Below are 21,031 nucleotides of genomic sequence, written 5' to 3'. Positions count from 1 at the left end.
TGATGATAAATGTTTACTCTTACATCTGACAAATGGCGTTTGAAGCGCTTTTAGATCGTAGAAAAAAACTTTTACGCTGGATTTGACGTTTCTGATATTGTATTATTTTACAAGTAATAATCAAATCAAAACAGTAAAGGGAAGTACTTACGAACCAAAAATGGGCTTGTTTGGAAAAACTCATGAGAAAAATCCGAAGGAACAGGTAAAGTTAAAAAAAAATTTGTTTTTTATTTTTTATAACCTCTGTTTAGTAAGTAACTAATTGTAAGTTGATAAATAATTAATTTATTTATTTATCTTATTAACAGGTACGAGAATGGACTCATAAGTTGAGAAAAGAAGGTTATCAATTAGATCGGCAGGTTAATGGTGAGTCATATACTAAAATATATTTATTGTAAATACAAGAACAATGTCATTATCTTTATGTCATTCAAAGATAATGGCAGAGTTACAAATTATATGCTTACAACATCTAAGTATTTATACTGCGCGCATTAATGACAATTAATCATAGATATTTATAGTTTATTTAAATTTTTATGTTATAATTAAAAACTAGCAAACTTGGAGTCACTATGTGACTGCAGTGGCTTGTGAACTATAAATAAATAAAATTTCGCATTTTGATATATTTTTCATAATTTTTATATTAAATTTTTTTTCATAATAATTTAATTGCTAAAAAATTTTTTAATGTCAGTTAACTTCAATGTCATTATTAAAAATGATTAATAATTATTAAAAAAAAAAATTTTTAGCGATCAGGCGGGAAGAAGAAAAAGTGAAAAAATCATTGAAGGAATCAGCTAAGAAAAATGACAAGGACGTGTGTAAAATATTAGCCAAAGAAATAATCCGGGCGCGTAAAGCAATCAATAAAATAAAAACATCACAAGCGCATTTAAAGTCAATATCCATGCAGATGAACAACCAACTGGCGACGATAAGAGTCGCTGGTTCACTGTCAAAGTCTACGGAAGTAATGCAGGCAATGCAGTCGCTGATAAAAGTCCCGGAAGTTGCTGCGACGATGCGCGAAATGTCTAAGGAGATGATGAAGGCGGGAATTATTGAGGAGATGCTGGATGAAACTATGGATTCTATTGAAGATTCTGAGGATATGGAGGATGAAGCTGATGAGGAAGTAGACAAGGTACCAATTTTATTTTATTTTATTAAATAATTATTGATAAAATTATTTTTTTTTTTTTTAAGGTTCTGTGGGAATTAACTGCTGGACAATTAGGTACTGCTCCAGCAGTTGTCACTGAAACACCCGGCGCGTCGACGTCTAAAGAAGAAGAAGAAGAAGAACCAGCTGAAGATGACACCGAGCTGGAAGAAATGAAAAATCGGCTTCAAAGTTTAAGAAGTTAATTTTTTTTTTTTTTAGATTTATATTTCTTCTATTTAAATCCCGTACATAGATCACCGGCTTGCGCTTAGACCTTGGTCATAAATCATAAATAAAAGTACTAGCTTTATGCACTTGTTAATAATAATTTAATTTTTATTTATTTAAATCTTCAGAAAGTCAGTATTCGAGTAAATATAATCTTTAAGAATTTAACTTACTGAATTTTGTATTATATAACGAGCTGGCTTCGTCTTCGCTGTTTTTAACACTTTACAAAAATTAACTAAAAACCAAAAAAATCACGAAGAATAAATGTTATATATTTTGTAACATTTTATAAATTATCTTCTTATTTTGTAGCATTGTATATTTTCTTTCTTTCTTTCTTTCTTTTTTTTTTTTTTTTTTTTTTTTTTTTGTAATAATTAAGAATATTTGTAAATAAGGTTTGATTGCTTTATTGAGATTCAAATGATATTTGAAGCAATAAAAAATTTTAAATAAAAAACACTTGGTTTTATTTTTAATATTTATTTAGATTTATATATTTATACTTAAATAATTTACAAACATTCGAATAATTACACTAACAAAGAGTGGTGAGTAAAACACAAATATTACTTAACAATAAAGATTAAAAAAAAATATTAATACTAAAGTTGTAATCAATAATTTAAAATACAGTTAACAATTATTTAATCAATAACAAATTGGTCCTGGTAAATGCATTTTAATTTCAGAAATAAAATTTTAATACACAAAATGGACGGTTTTTAAATATTTATAATTTTAAAGGGGAAATATTTACAAGTGGGGGTTTTTACTATTTTGATTTTCATTTTTTTGAACTAAATTTTTTTTTTTGAAAATTTTCATATTTTTTTTTTTTGTACTTATAAAAAAAAAAAAATTATTAAAAAAGATAAAATAGAAATTTTATTCAAAAATATAAGCCAAAATTTTTTCCAACTTTTTAATCCAAAAAAGCTATCAAAATTATTTTTTTTCACGGCATTTTTATCATAAATTCGCCGTAAAAATAAGAAGAATAAAAAAAATGTTTTTGTTAATTTTTCACCCAGATATGACCAAAATAGAGTGAACCTCACTTGTAAATAATTACCTTCTAAAGTAAAGGCTTTGCTGAGGTAAATAAATAATACTGAGCTAAATTAATATTTTTAACTTTTTTTTTATATTATGTAATTGTTGAAAAATTTTTACAATGTAATATTGGTGTAAAAATGATTTTTTTTAATAATTATAATAATAATGATAACACAATATTAATAATTAATAATAAATTATAAATATAATAGAAGATATAATTCAACATGTCAACGCGCTGCGCCGAATTTTACATAATAATTTTTTGTGATTAACAAAACAATAACACAGTGATAAATACTACGGGGGAGTGTAGCAAAGAAAGGCTTGATTAATAATTAATTAATAATGATAAAATTATCAATAAATTAACACTATATTAGTACCTACCAATCAACTATCGAGCACACGAGTATATTTAAGAAAAAAGCTGCTTACGATGAATCTAAACACCCGGACGCAAATACAAAGGGTTTGTTTATTAGATACAAATATTTATAATTTTATTAATCAATAGAATTTATTAAATTATTAATTTTATTATTGATACGTCAAGAAGATACACAATTTAGAAAAATAGAAGAAACTACGGAGCAAGATGTATTTGCCAAATTTAATTTATCGATGAGCTCTGGCTTTTTTAAATTGTGTAAAAATAGATTTATATTTTTTTTTTAATTTAATTTATTTATTACCGTCTTGCTTTTAAAATATCAAGACTCAGTTCGCACGGTCGAAAAAAAAGAGGCACATCTCGCGGATGCTCAGCAATTTTCACGTGCTAATATCAATTTTTTTTTTTTTTTTTCTGTATTATTTATCAATTATTTTTTTTTTTAACAATTTTTCAATTTATATTGCTGGCCCATTGAGCAGATAGCTACATTTTTTTATACTTTTTTATATTTTTTATAAATTAATTTTGAATAAATAAATAACTTGCACTTATATTATTTTAATTGATAAATATTGATAAAGATGATACGTATTTTTTTTAATTTTAGTTTAAAACAGTCAAACAGTTAAATGTATGCTTATATTTTTTGTTTTACTAGTTGGTAACTTTTAGGTCGAGTATAGTTTAAGTATTGTTTTTAAATGTAAATATATATTGAGAGTTTATTGAAAAAAAATTTTTTTAAATTAAAAAAAAATTTGGTGAATATATACAAGTGGGGTCAACTATTTTAATTTTCATTTTTTTGAACGAAATTTCTATTTGATTTTATTGATATATATATATATATATTTTTTTTTTTTTAAATACATAAAAAAAAATGAACAATTAAAAAAAAAAAACTGTTAATTTTGTGACCTAGATATGTCCAAAAATAAGTTTGACCCCTTGATAATTTGTAAATAATTACCAAAAATTTTCTTAAATTTTTAAGCAATAATTTTTCTAATATAAAAATAAAAAATTAAATTTCAATAAACCCTAATACTTAGGCATATTGACAATTGCTAACAGTACAATTAAAAGCATTAACTTAATTAGCTTTCAATTGGCAGTGACTGAGAAACTAGCAGCTAATTGTTTCGTTAAAAAGGAAAAAAAAAAAAAAAAATATTTTATATGCAATATTAATTACTCAACAATTTGTAAAAACTAAATGACAGATGAATTTATAAAATTACAATAACCAAATGTGATATGTTTTTCAGGTAAACGATTTTTGTATCGAGTAATTAATACTGACTAAAAAATGTTAATAAAAATAAATTATTGCTGGGGCGGATTAATAGTTAACAATTTGTGTCGAATATTTTTAGAGGTGCATACACAAAAAATACAAGTTACACGTATACTCACTCCTTTGATAATCGGGGTGGAAAAAAAAATTACAATACAATATAATGTAATAGTAAACATATATTACTCGATTAGTAGCATACACTGACTGGAATAAATACTACCAAGGCTTCCAAGCGGGAATTCCAGTGCTAAACGTTCCCCGAAAAGTGAAATCAGACCTGAGCCAGTGTAATAATTGACTTCAATTAATGTTAGAGTATCAAAGCGTCATAAGTCAGGGAATCTGCAAAATTAATTTATTTTTTTGAGTTAATATATTAAGTACGAGTATTTTAAAACAAATTGTTAGTGATTATTGTTAGCCAATGATGATGGTAGTATTTTTTATAAACCAAGCAATTAAATTGCATGCGATATTTATTCGCATGTTAATATTAATTACAATAAAATGTTAAAATGGACGGTTTAATTTTATTTTTTATTTTGTTTAGTGTTTTATTAATCAGAAGTCTTATCTTCACACTGAAGAAGCTGGTAGAACCATCATCATTGCCATATACGCTCCGTAGTAGCTGAAATTTTTTTTTAATACTTTAATAATTTATTTTTATTTATTAAAGTATACAGTTTTTTAGTTCACTGATTTTTACTACTCCATAATAATTTTATTTAATAAAAATAAGCATTACTAAAACACTGTATAATTACAGAAGTTCAAATAAATAATAAATAATGTAATAAAACTATTTATACAGCAGATGGTTAAAAAAAAAAAAACAATTAACATTGTATCCGTGAGATAATTATACAATCAACAGTGTAATTAAATTCAGAGATAATCGTAATTATTAACATGAGAATACAATTGAATTTTTTTTAAACTAACTCGACTATAAACTTCCGTTATTAACATTAACTTAAATATTTAATTAAACTAACAGAGAATAAAAAATTTAGTATAAAAAATCAAAACAATCTTATGATACTAAACTAGTGGAAGAAATTACCTCATAGGATCCTCAACGTAGTCCGATGGTACTTGAAATAAATCTGGATTAATATCATTCCTAAATGCAAATTCTTGAAATGTTATTTTAGCGGTAACTGTCGGCAGAATCGGTATGTCTATTTTAACTGGAAATCCTGGAGGTAGCTTCATTTGCACAAACTGACGAAGTTTCCCAAAGTGTTTAAAGGGCGCAGTTACTTCAAGTACATTTAGAAGCATGTCGACAGTCAGAGGAAAGTCTGGGCTCATTGCGACAGTCGCTCTGAATGCTTTACTGCTTTCTTTGTACACATGGCTCCTGCCTAGAAGCGGACACTCACCTGCCGGCGCTTCTAGATAAGCTTCCCAGGATATGTTTGAGTCTGGAGGAGGATTTAGAGATGCTCGTCTGTTTGGTGTCTAAAAAAAAATCAATTTTTATTAATAATAATAATAAAATTTTCTGAAAAAAAAAAAAAAAAAAAAAAAAAAAAATTAAAAAAACCAACCTCGCCATTGATCAATCCTTGAGACTTTCCTTTAGTCAAAGTGTCCATCATAGCTTTATTATTCTGTAAATCCTCTTCACTGAGATGCTCGCGTCTCTTGCGACTCTCCAGTACCATCCCATTAATCTGATAAAAGTCAGCATTGAAAGGACCAACCATCTCGCGTTTGTCTGCGCGGAAAATCCACCCGGTTTGAGCACGAACAAAAGTTATGTTTTTGGTGGACATTTGCGCAGCCATGATATCGCTGGACATCAAAACGTCCACTTCATCTTCAATCTCGAGCTCCGTCTCCTCGTAGCGGACGCGCTGGTACAGTTTGGCTTTATTGTCGAGTACCGTCAGGGACTTGCCTGGTTTCTGGTCGCCGTTGAAAATGAATGATATGTCGCCCCGTTCCCATCTCATGTCATTGAAGTCCACCAGGGTTGTGTCCATCCGGATTGACGCGCCGCTTTTGTGGATTCGGCAGATGTCTGAGGGCAGAATTCTCGACACTAGAGGCACCCAGCTTTGAAAATCCCACTTTAATTCCATGTAAAAGTCTCCCATTTTGTGTAACGCAGACACTAGGTCCGGTCGCCTTTCTTCCATTTGCTCCCGGGCTTGCTGCTTTAATTTTCTTACTAATGAAGATATTGTTTGGCGGTCCCCGTAGCTTATCGCTTCGGCTAACGGGCTCCAGCCTGCCAGATTTTTCACCTTCAGGGGCGCTCCGTGGGCGAGCAGTAATTGGATGCATTCTTTACGGCCTAGCATTACTGCTAAATGCAACGGAGTGTTCCCTGTTTAAAAAAATTTATTTTAATAATTTTTTTGGGTTTAATATAATAATAATAATAATAATAATAATTATTATCATTATTATTATTATTATTATTATTATAAAAAACAGTAAAATAAACATCCAAAATTTTTTCCGGTCTATTTTTTCTGATTATCCATTTAAAATAATCTTTTAAAACAAAATGTTGGTTTTTCATCATCAAACGATTAGAGATGACGACATAGATATTTTTAATTCAGCTTGACTTTGTGACCATAAAAAAAATGTAAATACAAAATTTATGAAACTCTTGAATATAAATATAATTTTTATGAGAATTGAGTTAGCTATATAAAAATTTTATTTTTAAAAAAAATTATTAAGAAAAAATTTGACATGTAGAAAATTTGAAAAATTATAATTGATTATAAAGTATAATCAATTTCTTCATCATTATTATAAAATTGTCAAAAATATTTCCAGAACCTAAAAGATTATTTTTTAAAAGCAAATTTATTATTTATACTTTTAATAATTAGATTAATAATGAACAAAAACAGCAGATGTCTGATAACTGATCAATATAATTAGTTTTATTAATAAACCAATAATTGTATTGATAAATTCATTTTATCTAAACGCAAATTTTTTTAAATAATTCCAGACCCAACTTTTATTCGTCCTGCAGTCTCAATAATAATAGTAAAATGTGAATAAAAATTACCGTACATTTGCTAGTTTTTGTTCAAATAATTACCATGTTTGTCTTTTTCAGCAATATTATGCGTCCTTATTAAAGTACTAAGTGATTGAATGTCACTTTGAAAAATACACTTGTGAATAGGATAATCCATTTTCAATAAATATTAATCTTGATTGTGACTTATTCAATCATCCCCACAAACTTTTTTGATATCATTCAAACTTATTTATCTTGGCATTTAAACACCTAATTTTGACAAAATAGTTAATTAACACGTTGATCTAGTTTCATCATTGAATCATTACTCAATTAATAATTAAATTTATATATTATATTCATAAATAATGAATGAATCAACTGAATAATTTTAATTGTAACAATAAAATAATGTAGACTTATAAAATACTAACAAATATATATATATTGTATAAGTTATATGTATATATATATATATATATAAGTAATAATAAATAATTTGTTTTGGTTTATGAAACCAAGTTGATGTACACTTCACAAATAAGGTCTTGCGTGTGTGTTCTTATTTCTCAAACTAAAACTTTAGCAACGATGACTTGACGCTTATAATAATAACCGTATTATGTTTCAACACACTTTCATTTATTAACTATTATTGTTATTGTTATTATTTTATTATAGGTATTGTGCGTAGGTATACACGATAATATTTTATAGAAAAAAAAAAAGTGTTAGTGGTCAATGTCACAACTTGAGTTTCGCCATTTTCGGATTTCATGTGTCTATATATATAATATTTTTTTTTGTTGTTAGAAAACTGCACTATCATCTGTTGCTAAATTGAAAGATTAGATTATTTATAATTATTATTTAAATTAATGACATTTAATTTAGCTGTCACTTAAAAATTTTTTTCATTTTCTTCAACACAAAAATTTGTTATGTGAAACTTTTTAATTAAATTTTTTTTAATCATTTAATTACTATAAAATTCCAAAAAAATTATTAATGTCTGACAACTTCAGTGTTATTAGTAAAAATTGTTTATTTATAAAAAAAAAAAACTTGTTTTGAAATGATAAACGTTTGATTGTTTTCTTTATAAGGAAAAAAAACGTCAAAATTTTATTTAAATTAAATATTTCTTCGCCGCGCCCCCAGAGGGCGCCAAATTTAAATTCTATAATTTATCACAGTGTGAAAATTAATGAAAATTTTATTATTAAAAATATACATTAATTTATTTATGTATATACTTGGAATAATTCAGTAATTTAATAATATTTATGAAAACATAAATTAATAATAATAATAAATTTCAATAAAAAAATTAATTATGAATGTGTTGAGATCAAGTTGTCAATTTATAATTAAATTACAAAGTGTAAATGCCGCAAATACAGGTTAGGAAATAAAAATTTGTTTATTAATTTAAAATACTTGACAAATTTAATTATTATTTGTAATAATAGAGACTAGCAACATAAAAACCCATTTTATCATATAAAAACACTGGCCACCAAATTTTACTTGTTCTCTTAATAATAATAATAATATAGATAATAATTTAAAAAATTTTAAACTTGTATTTTATTGACTAAAATTTTTATTAAAAAAAATAAATTGTCACTAATAATAAAATTTTTTAGGAAAAAGGTACATTCGTCGGTGGTATGCTCCTTTTCTCAGAGAAATAACTCGCCGCAAAGCGAAGCAGGGACCTCCGAAAGAACAACCAAGATCCGGATTCCTCGAGTGGAACTTTGAGTCCGAAATTTACGCGTTCAACCAGCGACTTTCAGAGAAGTTCAATCTGGAGTACCTGTCACAGGCTTTCACACATAACTCATATATTTTGCAAGAAGAACAAAAGCAGCGAGAAGTGGGTATTGATGACCCGCAACTGAACCTTTACGACAACAGGAGTTTTATTCAAAATGGTAAAGCTTTGACGGAGAAAACTGTCGAGGCTTACTTGGGTTTTGCAATGCCTCGTACGCCTGCCGAATGCATCAGGTATATTTATATCAATAATTAGTTTTCTTATATTTGCATCTATTGAAATTGATATTTTAATTTTTTTTAGAGCTTTCAAGGAGTATTTACTGTCCCAAGAAGTTTTGGCAAACAGAGCACTACTTCTAGGATGCAAAGATATTATTTTAGCAGAGGTTTTTATCAAATTTTTATAAAAATTAAGTTAGCTGACATTTAAAAATTTATTTTCTTGAAAAATTATTTAGAAAAAAATTTTATATTAAATTATTATTATTATTATTATTATTATTATTATTTTTTTTTTTTTTTTTTTTTTAATAATAGGAATATCCTCCTTCAACCGAGACGTTGGCAAACACATTCTATGCTTTGGTAGGAGCACTTGCTAAAAGTACTAATGAAATACACACAGCTAAATTCATCCGTGACTTTTTAATCACAATACTCGCCGAAAAAGATCTCAATGAGATTTTCTGTCCAGAAAATCCCTTGGAAATTCTAAACCAGATACTTACCAACGAGGGTAAGGAGCATGTAGAGCCGCGACTAATCGCCCAGTCTGGAGTCAATACTCTTGTGCCAGTCTACAGAGTCGGTCTATATTCAAACAAACAATTAATTTCTTCAGGTAATTTTTTTATTTAGATTTGAGTACAGAAAAACAAATATTTAAACTATTTAATTTTCTAGGTACTGAAAGTACGATTGAAGATGCAATCAAGGTAGCGGCTCTTATTGCCTTGAGCAAAATGTTTGGCTTCGCAGACTCCAGTTACCCGATGAAATTCAACTTGGAAATCGATCCTTCAAAGCATCCAAAAAACCTACCGATTCATGAGTGGTGTACACAAAATGTTCAGAAGCTCATGCAGAAAAATTAGAATTTATTTAAAGATTGCATTTTTATATTATTGATTATTAATTAATAATAAATCAGCTTGTCTGGTACATTTAGATTGAATAGAGTTTATTTTAAAATAATCTAGTATTTATCTATATTATCAAGAGAATAAGACAAATTTTGTGTCTTATGATAGTCATATGAAAAAGTCGGTTTTTTTAGTGAAATTTAAAAATAACTAAGTGTGAATTTTTAAAAATCAAACATTTAAAATTTTTTTTAATTAATTAAATTAGAACTAAAAAAAAAAACATTTTTTAAAAATTGCACTTGTGATTTTTCAAATTTTTTTTTTAAGAAGAAAAATCCTAAAAATTATCAGAGATGTCTGCTTAAATTATTATAAAAAAAAATTAAATTAAAAAGTTTCACATGTTAAAATTAATAAAAATTACAAGTGAAAATTTTTAGAAGCATTTTTTTATTGTAATTAATTTATTAAAAAAATTTTTTTAATAAACAGCTGATTACTAACTTCAGTACTATTCAAATATAGTAACCTTAAAATCCGCCAGATGGCGCGAGCGGTGTCTTTAGTTCAACAACGACGCAACAATTAAAAATAATTTTTAAATTCCTGAAACAATGGCGCCACGGTCGTCATTTCCAGTTGTAATTTAGCAGGTCATGCACTCAAACTTCAACTTCTCTCAGCGACACTTTACTTCTCCTTCCCCGTTCGTAGAAGTATGACTTAGGGGGAAAAAAAAAACAGCCGGAGAACAGAGCTGAATAAATAAAAGATGAGAAAAATTTAACAACTGTCTGATGCACAGATGAAAGATTTGTATAGGTACTTTATTTGACTTGTCAATGGTTGCCCTTTACCGTCTGGCTTTAAAAGATAAAATAAATAAATAAAATAAGGTGGTTTGGCTTCGTCATGCTCAGGTAAGTATATCAGTCTTATCTTATTGCCAGTATAAATGCTTATCAAGTCTATATACTCTCTACATTGTATATAGACGTGTATACATATATGTAATTGTTGTAAACGCAAATATATTATTGAACCCACCCACACTCTTGCACCAGCCATAGGACTTTATCGTGCGAAACAACTATTTGATAACATACTTATTTTAGTAGTGTTATTATACTTTTTATTTATTATTTATTATTCTCGCTTACAAAACTGATTACATACTCTTATTAGTCAGCGCAGTGACCAACAATCAGAAAATAATTATTAAATTTTAAATGCACAGTATCGAAGAAAGAAGAATTTTAAATTATGTTAGCTGACAATTGTCAATTTTTTTTTATTTTTATGACAAATAAATTGAATTAAAAAAGAAATTCTTAAAAAAATTTCCATTAATATTTTTTTTTTTAAATTTTTTATTTGTGGAAGTTTTTAATTAAATTTTTTTTAATAATAATTTAATTGCTTATAAAATTTCTAATGGCTGTAAACTGTCAATTTTTTTATTTTTATAACAAATCAATTACATTAAAAAAAAAATTCTTTAAAAAATTTCCACTAATAATCTATTTTTAATTTTTAAAACTGGAATTTTTTAATTAATTTTTTTTTAATAATTTTGTTGCAATAAAATTAAAAAAAAAATTATAATGTTAGTTAAAATTTAAGCATCTTTAATAAAAAATATATTTTTTAATTTCTTCAATTTTACAAAAATTACAATTTTAATTAAATAAAAAGGAAATTATATTTTTTAAAAAAATCAAATTTGTTTCAGAATTTTAGCGGACAAGGTTAGAAGAAATTAAAATTATTTAAACTGAGAGTAAATTTAAAATGAAAATGATAATGAATAATAATACTAAAGTAGGTAAATTTTTTGGGTTAAATAAGGAAGAAGCGGTCGAAAAAGAAAATATAAGAGAGAGGAAAATGTCGAGCAGAAAGAGAGAGGAAAAAGTATGTTAAAATAAATCTGAAAAGACTGAGGATAGATATATTGATTATTTATGGCTTGATATATCCCCTTTAATGTGGTTCATCCTTGTCTCGGGTTTTGCGTCTCGGTCGCCCATAGCTTCAACCCCCACTGGCGGCTCCAATCCTCTGCTCCCTTCTCTCTGGGTGTCTTTATCTCGCACTCAGTTGCCGAGGTCCTCGCAGTTGCTCTCGCGCTGTACCACATAACAACTTCTCTTCTTTACCCATACCCAGTCTAGTCTCCATCTCACTTAGCTCCTGCATGTAACGACTCAATGGCGCTGCCACACCCTTTTGCCGTCCAGTAATCAGCGCTATTGTTGTTTTAACTCTTGCAGTGTGTGCCTACTCCAAGGCACTGCACAAGGACCAACAAGGACCGACCAAGAACTAACTCTATCACTGGAGCTTCGAACCCCGGAGACCTTCTCATCCCAATTCTTGTTGAGATGCGGCAGAAAATTACTTTTATTGCTCGGAATTATTTTTAATTTTTTTTGCAGGAAATTCTTGCTTCATTTTTAGCTGACAAAATATCAGCTGATTTAAAAGTATGTAAATTATTTTTATTTAATTTAGGGTTGCTTGAAAAATATCCCAAGTTTGATGATTAAATTATTTACATATAGCTCTGAAAAAAAAAAAAAAAATAACTTGAATTAAAAGAAAAATTTTTAAACCAAGAAAATAAAGAATTTTTTAGTTTATAAATTTTTCTACTAAAATAAAAATGATAAAATTTTTCAAAATTATTTACTCAATAAAAATTTTAATTTATACAGGTGAGATTACACAGAAGCACGTTCTAAATCCAGAAAATAACTCGATAAAATTTTATAAAATTTATCATATCATTTGATATCACTGGCAATAGAAGTTCGTCATCTTAACTTCTAGCTAAGATATGAAGAGAAGAGTATATGAAAGTTAATGGATAAATATATTACATATCCTGTGTAATATTTCTGATATAAATTTATTCTCACCATTACAGTTAGGATAGGACGTGCACATTTAATCCAAGAAAAAGATCCCTGTAGTGGTATGGTGGCGACTTAACTTACAAGGGCACTGGCGTTGCGACCTGAGCAGGGTCAGATAAACGAATAGGGACTTGGTTCCAACGACTTTGATCACGATTAACGTCCGTAACTCACAGCCACCATATATATATATATATATATATATATATATATATATATATATATATATATATATATATATATATATATCCCTATATACTGGATGTATGTATGTAGAAATGATATGTGTAATATATATTGTACTATGTATGTACTCTTTATATACATTAGGCGGATTTGGTACCACAAAATGGCTGATGCTCGTCTTGAATTTTTATCTCACGGTAATCGCATATTTTTTAGTATTTAGCGGATGATAAAGTTCATCTTTATTGCGGCTATTAAAAATAAAATAAAAATATAAATTAACGGGCTACTCATGGTATTGATTAATGTCGAAATGTTAAAGTTAAAAAAAATTTTTTTACTTCTTCTAGTGTAAAAAAATATCGTCTTAAAATTTTCGTTTGTTTAAGATCTTAAATGTAACACAAACGAAAAATATTTTAAGACTTTTTTAAGACGCTAAAAAAAAATTCAAACAGCAGATTTTTAAAATTTTAAAAAAATTTTAAGACTAATTTTTTTTTTACACGGGCATATTTATGGTATTTTATATTATATTACAGGCAATTCAATCTCTTACGTTGTCCGTCGTATCAAATTAGATGTCATTTAGCAACCACACCTCTGAAACAATCTTTGGTTACGAAATTAACGTTAAATTATTTGCGATAACGATTGTATAATCTTTTTGACATTCAAGTATGTCATTCTAAAGGTAGTTTATTATATAGATATATTGATAGATATACTTAATGTATTTAAACATAAACTTAACATAGTTTTATAAATATAAACTTGTTAATTTATTTGCATTAAAAATGTTAATGTTTAAGTATTACAGACTGGCTTGGCTGGAAATAGCTGCTGATTGTCTGTTTTTTTTTTTTAAATAATTTCTATAAATATTTCTATTTGCAGTGGCATATTATGGTACTGAAGAAAGTTAAGAAGAAATAAAAAAAAATCTACAGGATGTACAGTACACAATATAAAATATTTTTCTCTCAAGAATCGAACTCATGGGTCACAGGTCAATTGACCGACGGAATCGAATAAACGAAATGGCAACGTCGCACTGCATATCGATATGAGATGCCTTCAATGCTATTTTCAATTCCTATGTGTAACAATCGATATCGCTGGTGTATATCGGCTACCCTTACACGATAATTCAAATTAATTATTCTATAAATATAATAATTATCGCTGACAAAAAAAAAGAAGAAGAAAGAAGAGATAAAAATAAAAAAGAAGAAATAATTATCTAGAAACTATCGAGTCTTGAGTAATAAAGTTGGCCCAATAGTTTCTCAGTATTTGGATAAGAGTTTAATTACTAAGACTTCGTGATAGTCACGGTACTCTTATCTAGAGCCTCCGGGTTAACAATTAATATTTGAAATTATTTTAATAAAATTTCAGCCGGTGAAAATAAACAATGCATAATTATATTATGTTATTTGGATAGATGTTGTATGTTAAAATTAAGAAACTTGTATTATTACTATCACTGGAGTCGTGTAATCAGTAGTAAGTTTTCGAGGCCTTGGTATTATTAGTCTTATGTCCTCACTACGAAAATTTTCTTGAAGTAATTGCTAAAGTCAATTTTTTCTAAGTAGTTTGGTCATAAATTCAAAATTTTTAAAAGTTTTAGAAATTTGGGTAATTGAATACGCATTACATGTGCTGTTGAAATTTTAAATCAATTGACCATTATTTTTAAATCTTGAAATCTTAATGACGTTTAAAAAATTTTAATAATTTAAAATTTGATCACAGAAGTTCAGGACAATGATTTTGTTATTTTATTAGGACTTTCTGAGTAACTAAAAATATTTTAGTTGGAATAATATGCTTAAAATAATCCAAAAAAATTTTGAAAATTTTGAACAAGTAATTTTTTATAAATTGTTAATAAATTGGCTCGTCAGACAAAAATAACCATTGGTAAAAGCGAATAAGAGATAACTCATGAGAAAGGCAGCACTAGCTAGTGAAAAGGAAAGAAATAGCACAAACTATATGTCCCGAGTGAACTACCATAATGGAAAAAAATTCAAGAAATTTTTCCTGTGAACAATTTTCACGGAAATTTGAGTTGCTGATTTTTTTTTTTTTTTTTATTTATAAAAAATTAAAATATTTTTTTCGTGGAGTTGTTCAAATAATAATAAAAAAATAAAAAGCGTGTAAATAATTAATAATGATAAAAAAGTATGATGAAAACAAAATTAAGATAGGAAATGTAATCGAGTAACGCAAGAGTAGACGATTAGTGTCAATAAGTTAACCGATTACAGAAGAATCAAAAATGATAATAAACAGCTGTCCAGTTTACGTCCTCGGAAGTTTCACCGCAACTTTAATGACTAATAAAACATATTAAGACCAATAATTACTCCAAAGATTATTTCTGTCTTGACACTAATGTTTTATATATTATTTATTTATTTAATTATATTACATTGTATTATTATTTATTGAAATTTTTTCGATTTTACTCATCAGTTTTAATGATTTCAGATGACCAGAGTGCAACCGATCATTGGCTAGGTGTGGCTTGGCACGCTATTCCTCTATTATCCGCCGTCTAACGAGTAATATAAAACGAATAAATCTAAATAATGATGATGACTGCTACAGACATAAATATACATGCTCATGTAGGTAGTTCAAAAATACAATCCACGTATATTAGAAGAATTATTATAAAATATAAATATTTTTTTTTTTTTTTTAAATAGCCCCCAACTCTGATGTGATATGATAGAAATAAAGTCATATGCATGTACACCTATCTCCAAGTTTAAGCGTTGAACCACGCCAGAGAATTATTGACTGGCTATAACTAGAGAGCCATTGCAGCCTCTTCGGTGCTATGCTAAAAAGTGCTTGATCTCCATTTCATACAGTGCTACTATACCAGAATCGAGCTGTATCGTCTATGTCCATAAAGTACATATTGAGTTATATTATATATGACAATAACACGTACACAGGATATACAATAGGAGTGTACAGAGATGCTGATGAGAGGCGTCAGGCCAACAGTACAGATAGATTGTAATACAATGCGTCGCGTTAATTATAACCTTGTTAATGTATGCTGATAATTCAGCCAGTTGTTTATCTACTTATTATCGAGAATGCTTGTAAAAGACTGGACTAGTTTTTATTCATAATTATCTAAAATTTTTTTATTTATTTCGCTAAATGTTTCAGATGTTCAATACTCTGATTTTAGAGGAAAATATTCAGATATGGATTTAATTATTCAAATGCAATAAGTTCAATAAGAAGGTTCACCTTTACAAGCATGTTTGTAAATTAAATTTTCTATTTTTTATAATTTAAATAATAATAATTTCAGAAAAAATTTCTTAAACAAAATATAAAAGTTGCAATGAATTTGATATGCAATTTTTTTATTTTTAACAAAAATACATATTAAAAATTGTCGACTCGTCTGTTACAATTGCATACTGTAAAAAAATTTTTCAACGATAAATTGAAATTGGTAAGTTAATATTAAATTAAAAAAAAAAAAAAAAAAAAAAAAAAAAAAAAAAATGCATGATTCGATGAAAGCGAGGAAAACAAGGTCTAATTCTTGACTGAAAATTCTAGGGGTCGATGGAAAACTTGGAAATACATGGTCTATTCCTTAAGAAGTAAAGAAGAAGAAGAAGAACTAGGTATAGTAAGAAAGAAGACTCTACTGAGTACTCGGTTCATCTCTTGCTTTTCATTCTCATCTCATACATTTTTTTCTCGTATCCCATCGGTTGTATGTATCTTTTATCTTTGTTTCTCTAGGGTCTAGAGCAATATTATCACCTTACAGAGGTTCTCGCTCTACTCATACAGCAAAACGGGATTCTTTCCTTCTTCTCCGGTTCGCCGTTCACTGGCGTTGTTAGTGAGTGTGTTGGTCGATTGCCCGTCGTCCGTGAGGACTACAAGGCGAGGTTGCCAACAATTCTATCGAGCAGAGCTCCAACGTTGCCAATTCTCTTTCACACAGCTTGGAATTATTGTGTGAGTGCGCATCCCTCCCGCATACACAGCATACACAGCAATGGGTTGCCAACACTACTGCCAGTGATGATCTCTACACGGGTTCGTATTTGTATTCGGATACAACTGCTGTATATACGAGTGGAGTCGAACCGAGTCGAGTCGAGTCTTCCGATCCCTTGCCCCTCGGTTCTCTCGTCTAGGGTCACCCCCTGTCCTCCGGCATTTCTTTGCCTTAAAACTAACTGCTCGACCCCTCCAATGCCTGTTGGAGCTATGCTTTGGATCAGCAGCCGCGTTCACCCCGCATCTCCCACCATTACGACACTGAAACTCCCAACTCCCAACTAAACCCTCCCAACAGCCAGGCAGCTCGATTCCAGGAACGTATTCACCGGGTACCAGCTCTATGCTCAATATTTCTTTTCTTATATTTATATATTCCTTTTTTTATTTTATTTTATTTTATTTTATTCCTGCTCCTGCCACGTCATCGACGTTTTATTTTTTGGAAATATTTTAGATTTTATTTATTGCTATTTCTTCTTTTGCTGAATCAGATTTTTGAAGCATAATTTTTTTTTTTTTTTATTTTTTCAATTTTATTTTATAAATTTTAATATTAATGCAACACATTTTTTATTTTTTAATTTTTAATTTTTTTGTTTATAAATTAAAATATATTATATAATATTTTTGCAGGGACAGCAATGATAGAGGTAATGATAATTAATTGAAGATAGATTAAGAAGAAATGAAGAGAAATTTATATATAATTCGGTTATAATATACAGGTGAACTCGTACAGCATTGAAAACTTTCGCTGAAAGTTCATCATCTAGAGAAAGAGAATAGGGAAAAGTGGAGAGGGGCCATGGAGGAGGCAAACCCAATAGCATACGTGTGTGAGGTCTCGCAACTTTATATCCAGCAGACACGAGCAGCCGGATCGATCAAGTTATATCCGGGTATCCACTGGCGTTATACCGCTCGCAATTAGTTTTCATGCTAAAATCATGATAAACAATAACACACATAACTAGGTAAGCTGAAATAATAATCCACCTGGAGGAGCTTCCCGGGGATTGTTAAAAAAAAATTTTACATCTTCTTCAAATTTGCCAATTTAAAGAATCTACACCCTATCCGCTAGTATACTGCTTTGTTTTTTTATAAAAAGTAAACCACTAATTTATTTTTATCACCGGGAGAATGCGTGGGCGTAAAATAGAAATGGAAATTAAATTAAGAATGAGCATTGCTGAGAATAACTTAAATAATAAACCGAGTACAAATTTGGTTTTTATCAAGTAAATACTGCTGTAATGCATCAGTGAAAAAAATATTCACATTTTATTAAAATTAAGTTAACCGACATCTAAAAATTTTTATTATTTTTTTAAATTTATATTTTTAAAAAATTTTAAAAACTGTAAGTACAATTTAACAAAAATATTTTTTAGTTTTAATTTAATAATTGAAGCAAAATTAAATAATCAAAAATGTCGGCTAACATAATTATTATTCACATTTTTTTTTTTAAACACAAGGGCATTTTTTTTTTTTTTTTTTTTTTTTTTTTTCAATGCATATGCATTCTATACTGGTGTTATGAACTACATACTACAAAACAAAGTACGTGGAACATTATATGAATTATTATCGAGTAATGGAAGTAAAAGAAAAAAAATAAATAAAAGTAGTTTTTGGATTTCGAGGCCGTTGGAGGCTATTTTCGTTCGGACATGCAAATATCTATGCCTATAGTCATACCACGTGAGTTAATATATAATAACTGAGTACAAAAGTCACCAACCAACGTTAAACCATTTAAGTTTTACCGTCCATACAATATTAATATAAATAAACTCCATCTACATCAACATCTATCCATAAAAATCTATCTACTGTCCAGTACTAGTACAAATCAAGTACAAAGTTGTTAATATAAAAGTCTTTACTCATTGCACGTAAAATATAGTGAGTACGAGTGCAGGCTTTAATTTACATTAGATTGATCATATAACATGTGACTCTCAGATGGATAGCCAGCCGTCCCATCCATTAAGTTAAACCTGACAATTGTTAAGTGCAAATATATTTTATATTTATTTTATTTATAAATATAAAAATGATATTGTAAATAACTTGAGTAAGAGTAGAATTGCTGGTACTTATACTAATACTGGCAGTGTTAATGTTCGTATTCGACGTATGTTCATATCCCCTTAAGTCGGGAGTCGCTGTCGATTCTCAAGTAAAGTCTGAAGAACGAAACGTAGGCCGGGTACGTACTCGAATCCGCGAGCGCACTTGGCTTTAAATATAAGTATAAAATATAAGCAATAAACTTGTATTTTATATTCTTATGCACGGAAAGAAGAAGATGACACTGAATATCATCCCAGATTTTACTCAGTGATATCTGTGGTGAAAAAAAATTTCAGATAGTAGCTAAAAAAAAAATCCAGATTATATTCATTATAATCTGGATTATACTCAGTATAATCTAAGATTATACTCAGTATAATCTAGGATTATATTCAGTATAATCTAGGATTATACTCAGTATAATCTTGTTTTTACCGTGTATGCTAGCTTAGGATTTACAGTAAATTATTTTTTTATGTTTAATTATTGAAATAGATAATTAGGATATTGATTTAATTTTTTTTTTTAATTACAGGCGGCTACTTATCATTGGATCATTGGAATAATTTCGCGAAATACTAGTCAACATAATATCAGTATGAGGTTTTTTATTTAATGAGACGGCATTTAAGGCGCGAAACCCAAGAAATAGTAGACAAGTTGTGTTGGAGTTATTTTCACGTTTGGCTAAGCTCTAAATGTTCATTTCTCTAATCTCAAGTTCCTCTCAGTTGTACTCAAGTGCCGTGTGTGTAACCTGTGGGCATGCGCCTGTGATATTTCGAGTGCTAAATAATTCCTTACAAGTGTGAATACCAGTACAAATATATCTACCGATAAAATATATATGCTTTAATTAAATATCCGAGAATCCGATTAACAAGACCAACAAGCAAGTCTGAATAATTTTTTACAGTATTTAGAATAACAGGTGCGAATTTTTTCATTTTAGATTAAAGCCGACCTTTGAAAATTTTTTTATTTTTAAAAATGCCAATCATTTTTTTTTTTTTTTTTTTTTACTGTTATACTTGTGTGAGTCCAAGTCTGAGCTTCTTTGTCACAGAATGATATTGAAATATTTTATTGGACTAAAATTAGAATTAATATTTCTATGCATTTTTTTTTTTTTTTTTTTTTTTTTAATTAAAATTATCAGATTGCTGTTTTATGGTACTGAAAATATTTCATTAATATTTATATGAACAAATGAAAATTTAATGATATAAAAAAATAGTCAGTCTACTGATTGAGGATCATAAAATTAAAAGAATTAAAAATTTTTACTTGATAATTTTTTTGTGAAATTTAAATTTGTTTTTAAAAATAATTTTTTGGAACAAAATTAATTTTTAGATAAAATTAAAAAATATTCAAGTGAATGGCTATTTAATATGTTTTTTAAATGTAAATTTGAAACAAATAATGGCAAAAAATTAAAAAAATGCATTTTTTTAATTTTTTGGAACAATTTTATTTGTTAAATAAAATTAAAAAATAATTAAGTGACTGCTAAATTTATAATTTTTATCTATAAAATCTATTTTATTAAAGAGTTTAAAACACCATGTTTGCAGATATCCAAAAATTTTAATTACAAAGTAAATTCTAAAATATTTTCAAAAGCAACATCAAATATTTATAAAAAAAAAAAGAAGAAAATAATGTAATCTATTTTGATAGCAACAGTAGAAAAAAAAAAAAAAGCATGTATAAGTAATATATAAATGTAAAGTCTA

General features: G+C 27.8%; 4 protein-coding genes and 1 long non-coding RNA gene across 7 annotated transcripts in view; 4 read left to right on the top strand and 1 right to left on the bottom strand.

Moving 5' to 3' along the window:
* Positions 1-28: 28 nt before the first annotated feature.
* Vps24 (vacuolar protein sorting 24) lies at positions 29-1,741 on the top strand. The gene is made up of 4 exons (XM_074251863.1): positions 29-205; positions 312-372; positions 765-1,159; positions 1,222-1,741. The coding sequence occupies exons 1-4, from the start codon at positions 161-163 to the stop codon at positions 1,381-1,383; spliced, it is 663 nt and encodes a 220-aa protein (XP_074107964.1). The 5' UTR covers positions 29-160; the 3' UTR covers positions 1,384-1,741.
* A 794-nt stretch (positions 1,742-2,535) lies between these two features.
* On the bottom strand, positions 2,536-7,924 carry LOC141533204 (ankyrin repeat domain-containing protein 13C). Of its 3 annotated transcripts, XM_074251938.1 has the most exons (5): positions 7,603-7,924; positions 7,247-7,438; positions 5,724-6,508; positions 5,234-5,634; positions 4,521-4,798 (listed from the first exon to the last, which is right to left on the bottom strand). In XM_074251938.1, exons 2-5 carry the CDS (start codon positions 7,341-7,343, stop codon positions 4,744-4,746), a joined length of 1,338 nt encoding a protein of 445 aa, XP_074108039.1. In that variant the 5' UTR covers positions 7,344-7,438; positions 7,603-7,924; the 3' UTR covers positions 4,521-4,743. The 3 variants fall into 3 exon arrangements, with proteins under 3 accessions (XP_074108041.1, XP_074108039.1, XP_074108038.1); XM_074251940.1 differs by lacking the exon at positions 4,521-4,798 and adding an exon at positions 2,536-4,509 and having other exon boundaries at positions 7,247-7,922; XM_074251937.1 differs by having other exon boundaries at positions 7,247-7,924.
* Positions 7,925-8,387: 463 nt separating this feature from the next.
* Positions 8,388-10,120, top strand: Mrpl44 (mitochondrial ribosomal protein L44). The gene is made up of 5 exons (XM_074251825.1): positions 8,388-8,571; positions 8,818-9,184; positions 9,255-9,339; positions 9,491-9,794; positions 9,857-10,120. The coding sequence occupies exons 1-5, from the start codon at positions 8,505-8,507 to the stop codon at positions 10,045-10,047; spliced, it is 1,014 nt and encodes a 337-aa protein (XP_074107926.1). The 5' UTR covers positions 8,388-8,504; the 3' UTR covers positions 10,048-10,120.
* Positions 10,121-16,509: 6,389 nt separating this feature from the next.
* On the top strand, positions 16,510-18,352 carry LOC141533309 (uncharacterized). The gene is made up of 4 exons (XR_012480241.1): positions 16,510-16,641; positions 16,752-16,819; positions 17,844-17,860; positions 17,936-18,352. It is a non-coding gene; the product is annotated as an uncharacterized LOC141533309 (long non-coding RNA).
* A 1,558-nt stretch (positions 18,353-19,910) lies between these two features.
* The window catches only part of Smr (nuclear receptor corepressor smrter), a 64,539-nt gene continuing 63,418 nt past the window's right edge, over positions 19,911-21,031 (top strand). Inside the window, exon 1 of the mRNA XM_074252110.1 lies at positions 19,911-20,223. The gene's annotated coding sequence lies outside the window, so the exon portion shown is untranslated. The remainder of the gene's footprint in view (positions 20,224-21,031) is intronic.

This window comes from Cotesia typhae, unplaced genomic scaffold (assembly GCF_013202065.1).
Source record: "Cotesia typhae breed Kobodo isofemale line unplaced genomic scaffold, CoteBio_Ctyphae contig_83, whole genome shotgun sequence".
Lineage (NCBI taxonomy): Eukaryota > Metazoa > Arthropoda > Insecta > Hymenoptera > Braconidae > Cotesia > Cotesia typhae.
This window is presented reverse-complemented; position numbering and strand designations above follow the sequence as displayed.

Excerpts from the sequence above, each read along its gene's own strand:
- Vps24 (XM_074251863.1), top strand. The coding sequence starts at position 161 with ATGGGCTTGTTTGGAAAAACTCATGAGAAAAATCCGAAGGAACAG. Across the intron at positions 373-764 it reads ATTAGATCGGCAGGTTAATG|CGATCAGGCGGGAAGAAGAA; the intron begins GTGAGTCATATA and ends AAAAATTTTTAG. Across the intron at positions 1,160-1,221 it reads CTGATGAGGAAGTAGACAAG|GTTCTGTGGGAATTAACTGC; the intron begins GTACCAATTTTA and ends TTTTTTTTTAAG.
- LOC141533204 (XM_074251937.1), bottom strand. The coding sequence starts at position 7,343 with ATGGATTATCCTATTCACAAGTGTATTTTTCAAAGTGACATTCAATCA. Across the intron at positions 6,509-7,246 it reads TGCTGAAAAAGACAAACATG|GGAACACTCCGTTGCATTTA; the intron begins GTAATTATTTGA and ends TTTTTTAAACAG. Across the intron at positions 5,635-5,723 it reads AAGGATTGATCAATGGCGAG|ACACCAAACAGACGAGCATC; the intron begins GTTGGTTTTTTT and ends ATTTTTTTTTAG.
- Mrpl44 (XM_074251825.1), top strand. The coding sequence starts at position 8,505 with ATGAATGTGTTGAGATCAAGTTGTCAATTTATAATTAAATTACAAAGT. Across the intron at positions 9,185-9,254 it reads ACGCCTGCCGAATGCATCAG|AGCTTTCAAGGAGTATTTAC; the intron begins GTATATTTATAT and ends AATTTTTTTTAG. Across the intron at positions 9,795-9,856 it reads CAAACAATTAATTTCTTCAG|GTACTGAAAGTACGATTGAA; the intron begins GTAATTTTTTTA and ends TTAATTTTCTAG.